The 18,622-nt window shown below is 40.6% G+C and overlaps 1 protein-coding gene across 1 annotated transcript; it reads left to right on the top strand.

Annotated features, from left to right (window-relative positions):
- The first annotated feature begins 1,991 nt into the window (after positions 1-1,991).
- Positions 1,992-15,226, top strand: NUB1 (negative regulator of ubiquitin-like proteins 1). The gene is made up of 14 exons (XM_010081319.1): positions 1,992-2,109; positions 2,196-2,357; positions 4,462-4,520; positions 5,111-5,181; positions 6,073-6,255; positions 7,749-7,837; positions 9,443-9,549; positions 10,413-10,599; positions 10,945-11,052; positions 11,223-11,375; positions 12,312-12,458; positions 12,740-12,838; positions 13,458-13,650; positions 14,551-15,226. The coding sequence occupies exons 1-14, from the start codon at positions 1,993-1,995 to the stop codon at positions 14,712-14,714; spliced, it is 1,839 nt and encodes a 612-aa protein (XP_010079621.1). The 5' UTR covers position 1,992; the 3' UTR covers positions 14,715-15,226.
- Positions 15,227-18,622: the final 3,396 nt, after the last annotated feature.

Raw genomic sequence — 18,622 nt, forward strand, 5'->3', positions numbered from 1 at the left:
ACTTATAAAACTATAGAAAGATGAACGACCAGTTTATAAGTGCCACTAGTATTCACAATTCATAGTCTTAAGACTAGGATGTAATTTTAGACTTCATCTGGGCGCCCCAAAGCCTTTTTTGTTAATTTAAGTTAATGTCAAGTAGAATTATAGCTATAAAATGGTTCCTCAGCATAACCTGAAAGTGGGGAAAATGCTGGTTACAGGCTGTTCATGAGAATTGCCTGGCATGGTTTGGAAAAGGGGGAAAGCTGCATTAATAACTTAAAGGCGATCTTTTGAAAATTGAGCTTTGTTTGTTGCTTTCTGCTTTGTAAATGCTGTGTTTTGCTTTGGCCTTAAAATGACAACAACATCCCAGCAAGAGAAAGAATGCATGCTTGTGTCCCCTGGTTTTGGACAGGCGCTATGCAAATTACAGCAATCAAACAGAAAGGATTGCTAAACAATCCACTTGCTCAGTTAGTCCTTCTGATTTCTCCTTCGAAGAGACACTTGTCTCTGCAGCATTCAAAGATTCTTTGTAGCTTGCTAAAGCTGAGGTTGAGGTAAGGTTAACCAGTAAACTTACTGCCCATTGGATGTTTGCCTGTGGTTTTTTTCTCTCAAATAGTGTCTTTCTGAGCAAGCAATATTCTTTGAAACTGGAAAAATAGATAGAGATGTTTGATTCTGCTTTTCTGTCCCCTTGTCTCCCAAGAGCAATGTGCTAATAAACAAGAATGAGAAAACGAAACCACTCTGCAAGAAAAGTGAAACTGATTAATCAAATTTCAACGCCAACCTTAGTGCATACATGCCAACCTTTTAAATGCTTTTCTCTGTAAATTAAAGGACATCTTCTGTATGATTCCCAATGTCCAAGAGCCAAAAGTCTCCCATGCCCATAGATTTTCTTTGTTCTTTTTCTTCTGAGATCACTGCATCTGCCTTTGCTTGCCCTTCTCTATTTTCTGTATTTCTTGGTTTGTTTTGTGTTTTTTTCAGTGGCATGCTGATTCACTCACAGTGGTTGCTACTTTCTCTGAGCTGAATGAGAACAACTTGTGTTGAATTCGGCCTAAACTCGTGCCTGTGAGCCAGGGAGCTGCTCTGTTCATCTCACTGTCATCTTCTCCCCAGTACTTCAACACTTGGTGCAGGTTTACAGTGCACTTCATCTCTGATCTCAGCCTCTGCACTTTACGTTGCTTGTACCCCACGTGCCTGTTCTAGCTTGGCAGTGGGAAGAACATCTCTTAAACTATGAAAAGGGACACCTTGCAATTCCATCTTTGTCAAACCAGAATTTTGCAGTACAATCTTGTGATACTATTAAACTTGTTTGCTTGACATTTGGTTGAGATTGGGGAGGGGAGGTGTAGGATGTTGTCTGCTCTTGGCACGCTAGGTGATCTCGCTTTGCTGGAGGGCTGGGAGCTCTCCCTTATGGTCTCATGCTGGAGCCTGTGGTTCTGAGGTGTTCCATCCTGACGCTGCTTTTCCGTCCTCTCAAAGAGAGCGATAATTCATGTTCAACTGTCCACTGGTGTAGAAAAGCTGTTAAAATAGGGACGTGGGATTATCAGAAAGGCAGAGGTACAGCAAGGACACATTTTAGAGGCAGGGTGGATTGAGCAGCCCTGTCCAGAGCAGGGCAGAAGAACGGAATTATGTATTTTGATGAATCAGCACCTTCTGCAATTCCAGCTCACACAAGGGGTTAGGAAGAGGTTTAATTTGTCTTGAAACAGCTTCTAAATTATCTCTACTCCAATCCAGGGTTCACTCCCTTTTCAATTTTTTTTTTCCAATTTTTTATAATAATTCGGACTGATTCCGCTCCCCACCAAAATGCACAGAATGCATTTTATACTCAACTTTTTTTTTCAGAATCTTAAAATGTCACTTAGACTTCTTGAAAAAGTATGATATCTTAGTACAGGAAGTCTATATTAAAAGATTGATTCTTTTTCTTTCTTTTCCTTCTAATTGTGCTTTTGTTTTAATAGAATGGCGCAAAAGAAGTATTTGATGGCAAAGCTGACAAGTTGCTTAAGAGAGGACAAAATTCAGCTGTGGAAGCCACCATATACAAATGAAAATAAAGAAGCTGGTAAAGAGATGAAGGTAAATATTCTCTCTGAGTTAATGTCATGCATCTTCTGTGTCATACGGCTGGTGCATTTTCCAAGTTTTTCTTGCTGTTTTTTTAGGAGCTTGTACAAAAATATTCATCCAAGCTGAATATCAATGAGAATGATACAGAGAATATGCTTGAAGAAATACGGTGTAAAGCGATTGAGCGTGGAACAGGAAATGAAAATTTTAAAGTGACTGGGATTGCGAGACTTGATATATATCTGCCTCGGAGAAAAGTAAGTGACATTGCAGAAAAGTCAGGTTAAGTAGCTTTACTTTGATGGCCTTTTGACTTCTAGATGTGTATTTAATGCAAATATTTTCACTTCTTCAACTTTTCAAGGTGTTTTGTGTGAGAGATCTAGGTTAGGTATATAAAATACTGGGGCAGGGGGAGTTATGTAGGTATATTTCCATTTCCCAGGTATTTGGGAATATCAGGGCAAAGGAATATAATATTAGGAGATCAGTAATTGTCTTCCCTTTAGGATTTAATGAGAAATTATCTTTCAGTTAAGAGAAGTAAATTAGAGTTACATGTCTGTCTAGTTCAGTTTGATTCCTTCTGACGTAACTGTTCGTATTAGCAGTAAAGAGAAGATTTTTTCCATATGTAGAATACCTAAAGTCAAATTAGCATATGGATATCATTCTATTACCACAGCTTTTGTTTAAATTACAGCTCTAATTTAAAAAAAATTCTAAGTGCAATAAGCAACTTGAACTTGGTGTCGTCTTAGGCCATATGTGGCTGATGACATTGAAAAGAACACCTTTAGCTTTTAACTGTGGCATGTGCCAGTGTTCTTACAGTGATGTTACTTCATGTAACTCTTGCAGCCCGGGCAGCTAACCCAACTTACTTTAAAATAGGTGTGTCCAGTGTTTGAACTTGGAAATGAGAAGCAGGATTTTCTGTTGTGATGGTACTCATCTGTTCTCTTCTAAGTCGGGCTCCTAAAAGCTTCACAGAGACGGAACTGAATTAAGTCCTGCCTTTTTAAAGCCAGGCTTCAGCCTCTAGTTCCATGTATAAAATATGCCAGAATAATGATGAGAATCTAATTAAATCAGTGTCAGACTGGTCACCATGCCAGATCCTGTGGCTACATCTACTCTAGTCAGGTAAATACAGGTGAGGGACAGTCTGGCCACTGTTTGATGGACATCCATAGTGTCAAGATGTTAGCATCGGCTCTGATCCAGTTTATCCCGGGCCCCCAGTACCGTGCTGAGCGATGGCCACATGCAGTGTGAGGGCTGACACGGGCCAGGGACCGATCTCAAATGGCACTTTGTATACAGCTGTGCTGCTTTCAGTGTTGAGAGGATTCCACCGTATGGATGTGAAGTGTGCTGTGCAGGTTGGTCACAGGATAGACAGCAGCCCCTTGGGTAGGTTCTTACAAGTACAAAGCCTCTTAACTGGGAATATTTGCCCCTTAAAAACACTCTCGAGCAAGCACAACAGCTGTCTCCAGTCGCTTCCTAGTTTTGATCCTGTGCAGGAGCAGCATCTTCCCCCATGCTGTATGTCTTCATCCACTCTGATAACAGTGAGAGAGAACTTCTTTATTTAGGGGCACTTGAAGGTTATAGTCTTCTTATCAGCAACAGAAGTCAATGTTCACTCTGGAAAAGGCAATGGTTTGGTTTGGTTTTTTTTTTTTTCCTGAAGAAGATCTTGGATGGTAACGTATGCTTCAGAAGGATTTTTTTATTTTTACCAAATGCTTGCAAAAACACAACACACAATCATAGTTGTTTTCTCTCCTGTAGTGAAAAATTATTACCAGGGAATGTGATGGGCTAAAGGGTAGATAAAGGGTCTTAAGTGATTGCCATGCAGTTAAAACAAACAGTTTCATAATTCCTCTTTACAGTGCTACTGGGCATAGGGGAGTTAATTAATTTAAAATTCCAGTTTATCTAATCTGGGACCAGAGACACTAATAGGAATTAATTGTAACTTAGCCAGTCACAGGTGAGTGGCATAATTACAAAGTGAAGTTAAGAATGGAAGTGCATAATTAAATTAGTGAGTTTAAATTGTTTGGTTTTGAATTTGGATTTATCTAATTCTGGATCTTCTGCTGTTATAATGCTTGTTTTTATCACTGTATAGCAAGTACAAGACTCCGTACATGGAAATTGCTAATATATACACCCAAGTGATTCTATGATTCTATCATTCTATGAACTGTAACCTGTGAACATGATTATTATTTGAAAAAGAAATTGTAGTTGTAAACCAATTCATTCAGAAAGCATCCAAAGTATCTTGATATCATGCTTTTTTCCTTCCCTCTTCCTTTCCCTTGCCCAATGTAATTACTACAGAGCAGAAAAATCCCACTGGAAACTAACCTGTGCATCACAGGCAAGGAGCTCAGATCACAGTAAGTGTAATCACATTCGATTCTTCTCTAATGAGATAACATACTGTCATACAGTACCAAAAAAAAAAAAAAAAAAAAAGACAAACAGCACTGTTTGTTCAATTTAAGCTTTTTCTTAGCATGTGCATTTGTTCAGTATGTCTGAATAGGATGTCTGGTGTCCCTGTGGGGCACTTCCTCATATAAGAAGCTGTGGTTTAACATACAGAAAAGGGAAAGTTGCAGCTGTGGCAAAAGGTGTAAATCTCTGTAAATCCCAGCAAGTACCTGAGAAGGCACTAGTGATCAGTATTCCAAATCGGCAACTAGACAGGTCTTCGGAACATTAGTTTCTCTTCCTTTTGTTTTCAAGCCTAATAAGACCAGAATCTTTTCTCTCTGTTTCGCTTTTTCCCTTTCTGTATCCCAGATTTTCCCCATATGGTATACGAAGCTTTCTAATGATGCTGTTTTACTTCTAGCAGCCTTTTATAGCAAAAGTTTTAAGCCAGTTACATGCATGCTCATTTTTAAGTTTTATTGCTATTCTAACAGAAATATTGTATAGCCTTATGAATTTATACTCATGGATGAAATGATTTATTTCACAGGATAGCACAGGAACATGCATTAAAAGAAAATGCTATCAAAATAATCATAAATAAGAAGCAGCTTGACCTGGGTATGTATCTCTAGTTGAGTATACTTTTATGATAATTTTCTAGTTTACTGATTCTCAGAAGAAAAATTTCCTGCAACTCTGTTAATTTTAGAAATTCCCAAAGAGTAGCAGTTATGTTTTTCAGATTCTGCTCTGCAAGAAATATAAGAAATTATAATGATCAAAATTCATAGATAGAATTAGACCAATTATAGGAATCCCATAATAAATGTTGACAACCCATTTTGCAAGAGTTGAAACACTGAAAATGCAAAGTTAAGAGAAACGCTACATTTACTCAAAAACTACATTGTATAACAGCACATTCAAAAACTTTTTGTAGTGCTTTACACACCTTCAACTTCTCAGATGTGTTGTGGGAAGTGATGACAACAGCTTTATCTTTCTTGATGACCTAAGCATCTGACATGTATTTCCCTTAGAATATGTCAAAATTAGAGCCGTGGAATTGACAACAGGAACTCAGACTCAATTCCCAGTTCCTCTGTCGTCTTGCTATTGTGCTGTATGATCCTGGACACGTTGTAATTTCCAGTTTTTGCCCAAAGATCAGTTAACTGATATAGAAACAATTGTGTTTTTTGAATGCTTCAAAAAAAAGCAAGCACAGAAACATACCAGTCATTTAAAAAGCTCTTTTAAGATGCAAGTCTGATTCTAATTTCTGATTTTCTGCTGAATGTGTCAGTAATTGGCAGGGGTTTTGATTGAGTCTTGGAGTCTGGTAATTACTGTAGTTCTTCAATACAGTGCAAGTAAGGCAAGGGGCTGTTTAGGTTGTGGGTTGTTTGTGGATGTTGGGTTCCCCCCCTCAACTGTCAGTACAATGGAAAACAGTGTCTCTTCACAGATAGAATATTTGGATTGTATTCATCCTATTCTATTTTGCAGGCAGAACCCTTGAAGACCAGGGTGTAACACACAATGCAAAAGTGATGGTACTTCAACTAGAACATAGTGATGAGGAAACTAAAAGAAAAGTTCAGGAAGAAGAACTCCAGCACAAGAAAGAAAAAGAAATAAATGACAAGATGCAAAGAACTAAGAAGGGTTTGGAAATTCTAGCAGAGAGAGGTAAAGGGGGGGGGTTGCTGAGGTTTATTTTGTGGGGTGGAGGGTAGATGAGTGTTCATTAATTCTTGTGCATCAAAAATTATCTTCTTGGTGGACTTTCAGCATAGAAGCATGCCTGTACCGTGGCTGGATTTTAGTTTATACTTTTCTAGGTTTCTGCGTACTTGAAATGGGATTTTAGGTTGACTGGAAGTTCCTCTTCTACTCTTAACTCTTCTTACACAGCTAGAATGCTAGAAGACATTTGGTACTTTGAGAAGGATATAATATGAATCAATTATTATTTAATTGGCACTTGACAGTTAAGGGACTGATGACTCTTGAGAACAGGCCTTACATGTATTGTAGACATAAGCGCAGTGGAATAAAGTATTGTAAGTCACTACACACTTTTTTGTAGTTTACATCAGATATGGCTGTGTGTAACCATGGTTTCATTGTGCAGAACAGCTCACTTGTCATTCTCATCTGTAACGTGGCTGTTCTCATTTCATTTGATGTTGACTGCTGGTAACTATGGATTAAGTTAAAGGGATATAGTCCATTTAACAGTAATAATTTTTCAACATGAGGCTATGTTTGTGAATTGCATTGCCAGATGGGGAGTTTAAATCACTTTTCTATTTTATTGTTTCAAAAATCCACAAACAATAAACTGTGAAACTGACTATGTAATGAATTCCTGCCCGATGCATAAATACCTGAAAAAAGCTTCTTTTAATGGTCAGTGACAGCCTGTTTCTTACTATAAGATCAGATCTTGAACAAATGAAATAACTTATTCTTTTTATGGATTTAAGGGGCAATTTAGACACCAGGCCTTGAATCCCATATAGAGCCTCTTTAAGGTATTTACCACTAACTGTCAGCTGTATTGCAATGCCAGATTATAGAGTGGAGTCCATAATGGGCTCACAGGCTGAAGGTTTGGTGTGAAGTGTAGAAAGGATTTAACAACCCTTTTGTTTAATCTGAGAAAAATTGCAGGGAAGAAACTTTTAATCTCTGCAAACTCCTGCTTAGTTGTCTTTTGTTACAAGAAAAGCATCTTTTCATTTTAAATCGGATGGAAGTGGAAACAAAATTCATAGTTTGGTTATAAGCATTAAAGATGTGGGGAAAGGAGAATACTGAGCTGTACTTTTTTCCGTTTTATCAGCTGTGCTCGGTTGTGGTTTTCTTGTATTCTATGCTTTATTTGATAATGCATTTAAAATGTTGTATCATGTAAAATGTAGGTGTTTTGTCTTCTGCAAAAAATTCTTCACAATTCATGTAACTTTTAATGTTGTGTCTAAATTTCTGGATGAACAAGGCCGTTTTTGGTAGATATGTCCAAAAAAACCCCACATTCAGCCTCTATGTGTAATTCTGATTTTTTTGTTGTTTGCTTTTTTGCTTAATGATGTACTTACTGACATAATTTTATGACAGCAGAGTTACTCTGTTGAGGGTGGCACTTACAATTTAAACTGCTTTTTCTTATCTTTCAGAGGAGTACTTGGATCCAGATTCTGTTCCGTATCTAGATATAGCTAATCAGACTGGAAGGTCAATTGAGATTCCTCCTCAAGCTAAAAAAGTAGGTAAAAGTATCTTAGAAAGCTACTAAGATGGCTTTGTGAAGCATTTCAAATATGGGATTGAAATACAATTGGATGTCTTTGGGATATAACCCTGGGTCCAGTAGGTGTTTGCTCAATACAAGTAATTTTGAAATAAAATTGAAGTAGAACTCCACAGTTGGGGATGCTTCAGTCATCTGGAGAGAGACCTCTGATTGCTGATCTAATTGCAGGTCTAATCTGGCACCAACCCCTGTGTGGTCCATGTCTTATTTTAGTGTTTTAAGACGGGCTTTAACTTTGTTATGCCATCGCACCTATTTTAAATTTTGGGTGCCCTAGAATGACGTGAAAATAGCTTGTTTGTTAGGCCTCAGTTTCAGGTGGGAACTTGACGAGTCTCTCAAAATCGGACTCTCTTAAAATAGGTTTGAGATCTTTTGCACTGTGACCCCTCTCAAATTGAAATCTGTTCACCATTCAGGAAAGTTCCACATTCTCAACTGAAAATATCTTTGGTTGGGTGCGTGCATTGAGTTACAGTAGGAGTGGCTAGAAGGTTCCACGTTCTCAACTGAAAATATCTTTGGTTGGGTGCGTGCATTGAGTTACAGTAGGAGTGGCTACCTGATGTTCACTCCTGCAGTGGAAGAATAGATGCTGTCTTTTAAGATTGTTAGATTTTCTGAAGACAAATAAAAATTTTTACTAATACTTGGAATTATGAACAGTTACAAAAAAAAAACCCCCAAAAATCCCCCCAAAAAACCAAACAAACAAACAAAAAAACACTAGATTTTCTGAAGATAAATAAAAATTTTTACAAATACTTGGAATTACAAACAGTTACCAAAAAAAAAAAAAAAAAAACCAAACCGAAACAACACCTTGTGAAGAAATGAACAGGCCTCGACATGTGCTAACTGCTGCCCTGGCCTCTTCTGAGGCTTACTGTGTTTTCTGCATCATCTGGGGTTTCCAGACAGCTGGAATAACAACTGTCTGTTCTCACAATGCATGTTGTCCTGATGCAGTGCTGAAAGTAGTAATTCACTCAAAGAGTTAAAGCATCAAACGTTCAAGTGCACAAGATTTCATCAGTATTGAGTGTGGGTGAGAAGAAATATTGCAGGCTGTTTCTAACCAGAAATATTATTTACATTTCCATTTGTCATACTGCAGGAACTAGCGTGTTTTCCTGCCACATTCAAAATTTAATTTTCACTTCTGAGGTTTTACAGGAGGTGAAGCATTAGATTTTACAAGATAGTTGTAATAGCAAAGCAAAACAAAATTGATGCTGTTAGGAAGTGTAGTGCCCAAAAAATGCTTAGCTTTTTATCATTCATCATTAAAAAGTCTATCTAGGGTTGCATTTTTAAAATACACTCAGTGCAATGTTTCATGTGTCAGTAACATTCGTTGCTTTTAATTAGACAATATCTAACATTAGCAGATGGGAGAAAAGTATGAAGCGATGTGAAATAGTGCTGCTCTTACAGAACTGACACAATGGTATTTTTCTAGGAAGAATGAGGGCTGTAATGAATTACCTAGGTATTTGGTTTTAGTTATAAAAGCGAGTTGGGCAGGTGTAAAAATATCTCAATCTGTTTTTGTAGGCGCTTGTGCTGGCAATGGGTTATCATGAGAAGGGCAGAGCATTAATGAAGAAGAAAGAATATGAAATAGCACTGCCGTATTTGTTGGATGCTGACAAACACTTCTGGTAAGAACCTTTTTGAGTCCTTGTGTCTTGGCCTTTACTGTCAACCAAACACAGGAACAGCATTAGCTCTACCTCTACGTATCAATCCTGGCCTGTTTTGCCTGGGATTGCTTCACACCCTCTCTGCAGATGGGAAACAGCAGACAAAGGTCCTGACTTGCAGTGGCAGGTGGCTTCATGTAGAACAGCTGAAACGGATACTGCCACTGGGCTACTTAATAGTTCGTATCAACATAAACAGAAACGATCAATATTCATGTCCTAGGCTATAAATTGCATTAGCTTGGGAGACAGTTACGGATACTCTTGCAATTGCTCCTGTGAAGTAATTTCTTGTAAAAGGTGGAGCAGATAGCTGAGGTCAGTAACCATACCAGGGTTTCTGTAGGTAAACTAGTTTCCTGTCAGCAGTCAGAGCCCTTAATTGCTCTTCTGAGATCTCCAAAAGTAATATTGTCCCCATCTGTTTCTCATCTAAATGCACGTGCAAGGACACAGGCACAGGACTCAGCATGTTCACAAGCACTGAGGAAGACAGTTTCTCTGTGCTCTCAAAGATGACAGAGGGTTTAATTCCATTCTGCTTTTAGAGAGTTTTTTGTCTTAAATAGTAATAAAAGGAGTTGTGACTACTGTAATTCTTTGAGATGCGGTGTTGCCATTAGTGTCCTGTGCATTAGTGAATATGATGGGAGATTGGTGCTTTATTAAAGTTCCACTGGTCCTCAGCTTGCCACCTCAAATATGAGGTGTGTGCTTTGTCAAACATGAGTATACTTGTTGTTTCATTAGTGTTAGAAAGTGTGTGGAAAAAATAAACCATCTCTGCCAAAAAAAAACAGCATTATTGTTTTATTTTCCAGTGAGTGTAGCACAGAACTGCTGAACACCGTTGATAATTATGCAGTACTGCAGCTGGATATAGTGTGGTGCTATTTCCGCCTGGAGCAGCTGGACTGCCTGGATGATGCAGAGAAAAAGCTGTCCACAGCACACAGATGTTTCCAGAGGTGCTATGGGGAGAACCATGAAAGACTTATTGATATCAAGGTATGCCAGTTTTGATTTAATTAGGGTGCTTTTTTTTTCCTACATGTATTCAGTTATTGTTCAGGTATTACAAGACTGACAATTAGACATTTAAAGTCTTCTCATGTCTCCTTAGCCTGTAATCTAGCTGTGTAATTGTCAGCATAGCGAAAGCATTGGATGTGACAAAAAGGTCATGGCAAACATGCATTTATATGTAGATGTGATACTTTATCTGCATACTAAGTGTCACATATTAGGGATTATGTCATCTTTAAATGTGTAAAGCTTTCTATTGATAATGAATTCACGTTGTACCATATGCTTCTACCCATGTGCCCCTCCCCTGTTTAAACCATTCTTTAGGGAAGCTATGGTCGTGAGAAGGTTTTATTTCTACGGCTTTACCTCCTTCAAGGGATAGGACACTATCACAGTGGCAGAGAAAAGGAGGCTGCTGAGTATATTCAGAAGGTAAGAAACCATTAGGTAACACTTTCAAGTTGTTCATACAAGCTCCTGTGTTGGGGCTCTGTCTCGCACCTGTTCTTTGCTTACTTAGAAAAAACTGGGACACTTGTTTTTTGTGTGTTTGTGTGTTAGCAGCAGTGTAAACAGTATCATTTTGTTCTTTCTATATATAGGCATCTCGTTTATATGAAGAGCTGTCCATAGATCCTGATAAAGTTTATTGCCTGTCCCTCCTGGGATTCTCCGAACAGGAAGCTCGCCTTGCCTTGCGAGCATGCCATGGGAATGTGGAGCATGCTGCCAATCTCATCACCAACAGGAGAGAGGTGCGGTGCAGTGAAAGTATTAAATCAAGGAGCAGTATTAGTTGGGGTGTCCATAAGATCATGTTTTGTGTGACTAGTGCAACATGGTGCTAAATTAGGGACTTTGATGATCCTGCTTTGGCACTGTCAGTGTAACTGACAGTTTGACATCTGTTGCCACAAGTTTGAAACCAAAAACTTAATACAACAAGGGAAGCTGTGTCCCAAAACAGATGGGATGACACAGCCAAAGACCTGTGGTTGTACCACAGAGGCACATAGGATGACTTTGCTACTCAGCAGTGCTCTATATGGGAATAAAACCATCACAATCAAGCTGTCACTGCTGGGCTTGGCTGGTCTGAAAGACAAGGGACTGCACAATAAAGCGCTGTGAAGCTAACCATCAAGCTACACTGTATTATGGCTTTGGGCTTGGAACATCCAGGAGGGGAGAAGGATTTTTTTGTGCTAAAGCAAAGTGAAGACAAATGTTGTCCAGATCTGAAGTGCCTGAAGCTACATTTAGCAAGCCAAGGTGGCACTTCTGGACTTCAGAGAGTGAATTTTGGATGGAAAAGTGAAATGGCTGAGAGGAGGGCTGAACAGAACTCCTTGGCTACATGCCCAGTTCTGACTCTGTGTCCTTGGCAAGTCTTGTCTGCAGGCCCATCTGCCGAACGGGTTTATCACTTACCACACAGGGCCTATAATAGCTGTGATAGCATAAGATCCGATCTGCACGGTGGAAGTATAGCAACAGTGCTAGCTCGCGGAAATGCAGCTTTATTTAGTAATGGGTGTCTAGCAGCACAGTCTGTATTTAAAAAAAAAAAAAAAAATCCCTTTTCCTCAAGAGATTCAAACTTGAAGTAAATTCAAGAAACCCAGTACGCACAGGGGAAGGCTGAAGCATTCCCATGCACAGTTAGCTTTGTAACGGCTGTATTCTTGCAGGAAAAGGCACAGATAAGGAGGGAGGAGAGAGCTAAAAGAAGGCAGCGACTGGAAGACATAAATACCTTGAAAAGTATGGGCTACTCGGAGAAAGCTGCTCAAGTGGCTCTTCGTAATACACAAGGAAACCTGGACCAAGCCTTTAAGGTAAGTGATTTTCAGGAGTACTATTTCTGTACCAAAAAAACCTTGTGTGCTTTTTTTATTTATTGTTCAGCAGATTCTTATTTTCTGTAGTCTGTATTTGTTAGTTCACAGCTACCTCTTCTGAACTGTAATGACTGAAATTCCACTTCCTGACCTGATGAATCAGATATTTAAGTTGGCTGAGGTTTGCTTAGAATCAGCTATTGGGCTACATGCATACCCATGCCGAGGATTATTGTATCTCTTTTGCTCTATTTGGATCCCTCTCTGTTTTGTTGTAGTTCATTCTTGACAATCCTGAGTTATTGTTGGAAGATGATGATGATGACGATCCTGCGGCCATGGACGAGTTTCAGGTTTCACAGGAAAGTATTGATCAAGTAAGTGAAACCTCTTGATTTCATAGGAATTAGTTGTCTTGTTTCTGAATTATGCCTTTTAACACACCGGATCTTTGTTGTACTTCCTGCCCATTACACCAACCTGTCATGTATGGATGCGGAGGGAAGTATGTGCACTCTAATGCTCTATCTCAAAAAAGCAAATGAGAAATTTATTCAAGACTCTAAACATTGCAGTGCACAATGTGTGTTTCTCATCATAGGCCATCTGAAAAGCTCTTCAGTAGTTAGTGTGGCTGTGTAATTAATGTCATACAGGCAAGAAAACCATATTGCCCATAAAAAGCAAACAGCACATGCACGCTCCTGATACGCTGGAGTGCTTTGAAGCTTCCTTTTGAAAAACAGAAAAAGAATTGGTCTGATATTAAATGAGAGGCTCTTGGTTTTGCTCAACATCCCCATTCCTTTCATAGGTCACTGCCTTGTTGTTAACTGTTCCAGTAAACCAGAGTCAGTATCCTGGAATTCCTGGCATGCAGCGCTTTCCTCTGCAAGAGGAATGACTGTCAGATGCAGAGTCAGATTCCTGTCAGACCTTGGTGCTGGGTGAGCTTGGATTTCTCCTGATTTTTTTTTTTTTTCCCTCCTCCTGTAGCTGATGTATATGGGTTTCAGCCGTGAGTCAGCAGAGCAAGCTTTAAAGGTCTTTAAAGGCAACATCCACTTAGCTTCCCAAACGCTTGCTCATTATGGGGGAGTTCTTCCTGCTTCGCTGCAGCCGTCTCCAGAAGGGTCCAGTCCGTCACAAGAATCCGCATCATCAAAAGACTCGCCCACAGAGTCTGCAGGTAAGACTCTGTAGTTGCGTGCATCTGGCAGGGAAGGGGGAAAGCTGTTCTTCTGGCTTTTGTACAAACCAAGCGATTTTGGCTTAAATACTGGCAGAGGGCCTTGAGTAATGCCCCAAACTGCTTTTATTACAACCAAGTTACAGGCAAGGCCTACATTTCCCCAGAGGAGCTCTAGACCTGGCAGTCCATGACAGCCTTGTACAGACCCATATGGGATGGGAGTCAGCTGTAGGCAGTGCACAAGGCAGATGCATCCCAGAAGAAAGGGGTAACCTTCAGAGGCATCCTGAAATGGCTGCTGAGTGGGCTGTGGCTTTGGCACACGGGGCTGGAGGCCTAGGGTGTCTGCATCTTCACTTCCCCAGGGAGGAACACGTGGCCTTCTCTAGCCCACAAGCAATTCTGGCTTCTCCCATCTAACCGTACTCGCTCACACCAGTTCTCTAAAAACCTCTCCCTGCCTGTGCTCTTTCAGAGAACAAGTACTGAGTTGCTGGAGCACGTTTCCTGGACCTACCACTGCTCATGATGATTTTTTGGCTTCTTAATATCTGGGTTCTGACTGCTGGGAAGTTTATTCCAAATCTGTGCTGTACAGTCAGCTGATGTGACCACATACTCCTTCCTTGTGTCCTTTATGTGGTAGAACTGCAATTGATACTTGCCACGTAGCAAAGAGGAAGCTTGCACGTACTCTCTCTTCCATTGTTTGTCAGAGCTGTAGTGATCCCTGTTGTACAAGTAAGGGCTTTCCTTAATAATAGGAAAAAATTGTATCCTTTGCAGAGCTGTTTTAACTGAGGTGATTTTACAGGAACAGACTCAGAGCAGTCATGCTGGTCAAAGAGGGAGAGTACCAATCTCTTTGAATTCACTGCTGCTTTTCTTTGTTGGAAGGTTCTTCTAGTTCCCCAACAGATGAAGACATGGAGACCGATGCAGTCAATGAAATCCTAGAGGATATTCCTGAACATGAAGAGGATTATCTGGATTTAACACTGGAGGAAGAGGAACAGATCATTCATGAATACTTATCCTACATACAAGTACCACAGCATTAAATCCCATTACATCTACTTCAGCTATATGTATTTACCTTGACAAATTGATTTTGGATTATAATCCACCTTCAGTTTATCTCTTACTAAATGCCTTGAATTCAGTTAAAGTACAGGTGGAACACTTAATTCCTGCTTATTTATAAATCTGCTTAAAGCCTACATTTGTGATACATTGTAATTTATTGTCATAGCAGAAAAATAGAAACATTTATTTTCAGAAGAAAATTTAATAGAACTAAACTATATTTTTATTGTGAAATATTCACTTAGTATTCAAGTAAAAAAGCATTTCTATACCATTTTAAAGTACCAGCTTTAAAAAAAAAAGTTTGTAAAGCAGAAACCTAGCTCATGAGGTTATAGAGGCATCAACTTACAAGGTGTTTTCCTTTTCTTCTGAAAGATTTCTAAGAGACATTTATGTGTCTGTTGTGCATGGATTTATACTGTGTTCTGCTTGTCATTTCATGCGGGTGTTACACAGGCAATAAAGATTAACTGTGTGCTGCTTCTGCTGCTAGTACAAATCTTCTGTGCTTGGGTTTTAAAAACCAGGAGGAACTGCCTGGCATGGCCCTGTCCTGTCAGACCCCACTGCCCTGTGCAGTGGTATTTCCTTCTATAACTTAATATCCAGTTTCCCCAGGCAGCTCCTCTTAACCTCCTGCAGGTGTGTGGCTCAAGACTGATGGATTTCATGGGGACTACAGGATTTTCTTTAATAGGTGCCTGAACCAAGTTTTGAGCTATCATCTCAGTAGTTTCACCCAGCTTCAGAATTCTGGAGAAATATCTTGGGGGTTTTGGTGTATTTTACAACATCCTGTTTTCTAAGCACTCTTCTCTACTGGGAACAGAAGTTCCCCCTGCTTGTCAGCTTTTTTAAAAATGGTTTATTTGCTTTCTGTAACTTCAGTCTCACGGCAGAGGGAGCTCATGCCCTGTCTGCTCCAGGTGTCGTGCTGGAGCTGGTGGCAACAGGGGCTGTGCTTAGAGCAAGGCCTAACAGCAGCTGCTGGGAAAGGAACCTTCCTGGGGTGACAGTTCACTCGTACCCAGCGTTGATCAGTGGGGAAGTGAGGGCTGGAACTTAGGATAGAGCAAACAGGCTTTGGCCTGCAAAATGCTTGCTTGGTTCCTGTCCCTCGGCTTCAGTAGTCGATATTTTTTCCCTGGCTACTTTAGCCAAGGACAGGAGAAAGCAATCAATGATTACACTGTTAAGGAATTATTTGTATTTCATACTTTTGCATCAACACGGGCCCTATAAAAATTGAGTAGTTTTGTCTCTCCTCTCAGAAGGCTGAAGCATTTCTAAAGCTGAGGGGGAAAAAAGAGCCTGGGCACCCATTATATCGTGTTTCTCTGTAGGACAGCACTGAGGAACCATGGGACAAAATGCAGTGTGAAAACCAGAACGTACAAAAGAATTGAAAATGAGAAAAATGAAGTGATGAATGTAGTTTTAACAAGAAGTAGAGGGGAAAGCATAAATTTGTTCCTTCCTTTAGCCAGAGGGGGTTCCCAAACTCATTGGCATTCTGGCATTACATTCTGCTAGCCCCTAGGCATGCACCAAAGGCAGCTTTGGGCTGTACAGGCAGTATTTCTCCTCTTTCAAGTGGCTTGCATAGCAAACTGGCAGTGACAACTTAAGAAGTCAGTGTTTGTCCTTGGGGAATTTAAAATTAGCATCATAACATGCAGTGCTTGTCAGAGAAGCCATTCCTTGATGATGTAATTCTGCCAGCACTGCCCTGAGTAACTGTGTGTGCAGTTCTAAGTGATCAGCAGGGCAGGAGGCATGAGCTAAAAGTTGTGAGTTAATTTTGGTCATGTATTTGAAGACACAGTGATATGTTTAGCAACAGGCAGAAGTGGTAATGACTCATTAATTCCGCTCTTTATGAGATCTATGTCTATTAAATCCATTTGCTAATTCCATGGGCAGCTGCCGTAGGGCCAGATAAGCTCTCATGTCTAACATACTGTGTGCAAAGTTTTAAACAAAAAGTATGGCCCAGACCATCTGTGCAACTCCATCCATCTCTGCTTAAGGCCTCCTACTTAGCATTGACCTCATAAGCAAAATACAATAGCTGTGGAGCAAGCCATCACCCCAGCAACCAAGAGCCACCATCTTGTAAACATTTCCCACAGGGCCAGTACTGGCCTACGACCATGGGACTGAGAGGTTTACAGTGGAATTAAGTCTGCACTATGCAGATGACCTCCCAAATTAGTCTCTCTTCATAGGCATTTAACATAATTAAAATGCTGTTTCCTACTAGAATGAGAAACCTGCCGGGTGAGAGCTAATGAAGCTGTGTGGCAGAAGAGGCAAGCAAGGTACAGAGCAGCAATGACAGACCTGTCCCAACTACAGTGTTATGATTTCAGAGCAGGGGCTTCACTGCCACCACAACGAGTGCTGAGCCAGCTCAGCGCGTGTGGCTCTTCATGGTCCGTGCTTTCGCTGAAGACTGGGCTTGGCTTTGCTTCCCCTGAGTAGGGAAACGGAGCTCTGGCAGGCTGGTGCCTGGCAGGAGGCAGGACAGCTCCGCAGCATGCCCAACTCCAGCCCCAGCAGTGAGGGAAAGGCAGGAAATATTTCCCAAAGTATATGTGGTTTTGGTGTTTGTTTTTTTTCCATAGTCCATCCAGTCTTAACTGCAGTTCATCTGCAGCCATCTAAATCCCCTCTACATGAGAAGAAAATAAAAACTAGACAGTTAGTTGTCTGTAGATGCCACATGTTTATTAGTCCATTCTAAAAAAGGATTACAGCATTTTTATCTTGCTGTAGTACAGAATAAATAAAGCCATAAAAATAAAAACATGTGGGTAGATATTTTTGTACTGGTTCTACAAAGAGTTATATCTGCAAATAGAAAAATATAAGAACCCTTGTTTATTCATGGCTCAGTGGTTATCAGAGGGGGAGGAACCTGGAAAAAGACTGGGAGACCTTCTCTTGAGTTAGACTGCTTACCTGATGCTACTACCAGCCTGGCACAGCAAGGCCAGACTTAGCCTTGGAAGGAGGATAAATCCTCCTGTTTTGCTCTTTGCTCTTCTGAAAAACACAATTCGACATTCCCAGTGGATACAAGGAAAACCTTTTCCCCACAAGGACAGTCAAGCAGGGGGCCAGGCTGCCCAGAGAGGTGGCACAGTTGCCACTGCAGACCTGGTGCCCAGTGAACAGCTTCTGACCCCTGCTCTGCCCCCACGAGGCCTTTCAGAGAAGCCCAGTGGGAGCTTCTCCTCTGGGGACCTGTGCCTGGGGGTAAGCAGCTGGCTGGAAGCACACACCCCTGGCAGCGCATAGAAGACATATGTGAAGTCATTGATTCTTCCTTTGCTGTAGTGTGAGATTGTGAAAGGTAAAAAACCCACTAGGTTGTTGGGAGGAGCACAACTGCTGTGCCTAGGCAAACAGCTGACCTTGGTACGAAATCACTGAGATTTAGACTGTTCTCTAGCTTATATTTTGATAAAAAAAAATTAATTTCTGTCCTACTACTCCCAACTGCCTAGAGTGGTGTCTGGGCTGCTGTAAACTCCTGCTGAGCCATACCATCCTGCATCAGTTGGTCTGAGCAGCAAAAAACTGACCCAAAGGTCAGCTGTGAAAATTGAATTTGTGGTCGTACTGCAGGGCACCTTTCATTTGTACATTTAGCTGACAGAGGGCATGGGAGCAGGCAATAGGAAGAGGAGAAAACATTTCTCATTAGGCACTAGACAGGCAGAAGTGTGCAACACCTCTGTGCCAGAGGGAATTGAAAACAAGCAGTCCTAAGTAAAGCTCTTACTTTTACACACACCCCCACACACAGAGGTGCATCACCCGAACCACACGGCAGTCTCTCCTGACCCCAGTACTGCTCAGCTGCGAGTCATCT

Source organism: Pterocles gutturalis, unplaced genomic scaffold (genome assembly GCF_000699245.1).
Source record: "Pterocles gutturalis isolate BGI_N339 unplaced genomic scaffold, ASM69924v1 scaffold19279, whole genome shotgun sequence".
In the NCBI taxonomy this organism is placed as follows: domain Eukaryota; kingdom Metazoa; phylum Chordata; class Aves; order Pterocliformes; family Pteroclidae; genus Pterocles; species Pterocles gutturalis.

Excerpts from the sequence above, each read along its gene's own strand:
- NUB1 (XM_010081319.1), top strand. The coding sequence starts at position 1,993 with ATGGCGCAAAAGAAGTATTTGATGGCAAAGCTGACAAGTTGCTTAAGA. Across the intron at positions 11,376-12,311 it reads TCATCACCAACAGGAGAGAG|GAAAAGGCACAGATAAGGAG; the intron begins GTGCGGTGCAGT and ends GTATTCTTGCAG. Across the intron at positions 13,651-14,550 it reads CTCGCCCACAGAGTCTGCAG|GTTCTTCTAGTTCCCCAACA; the intron begins GTAAGACTCTGT and ends CTTTGTTGGAAG.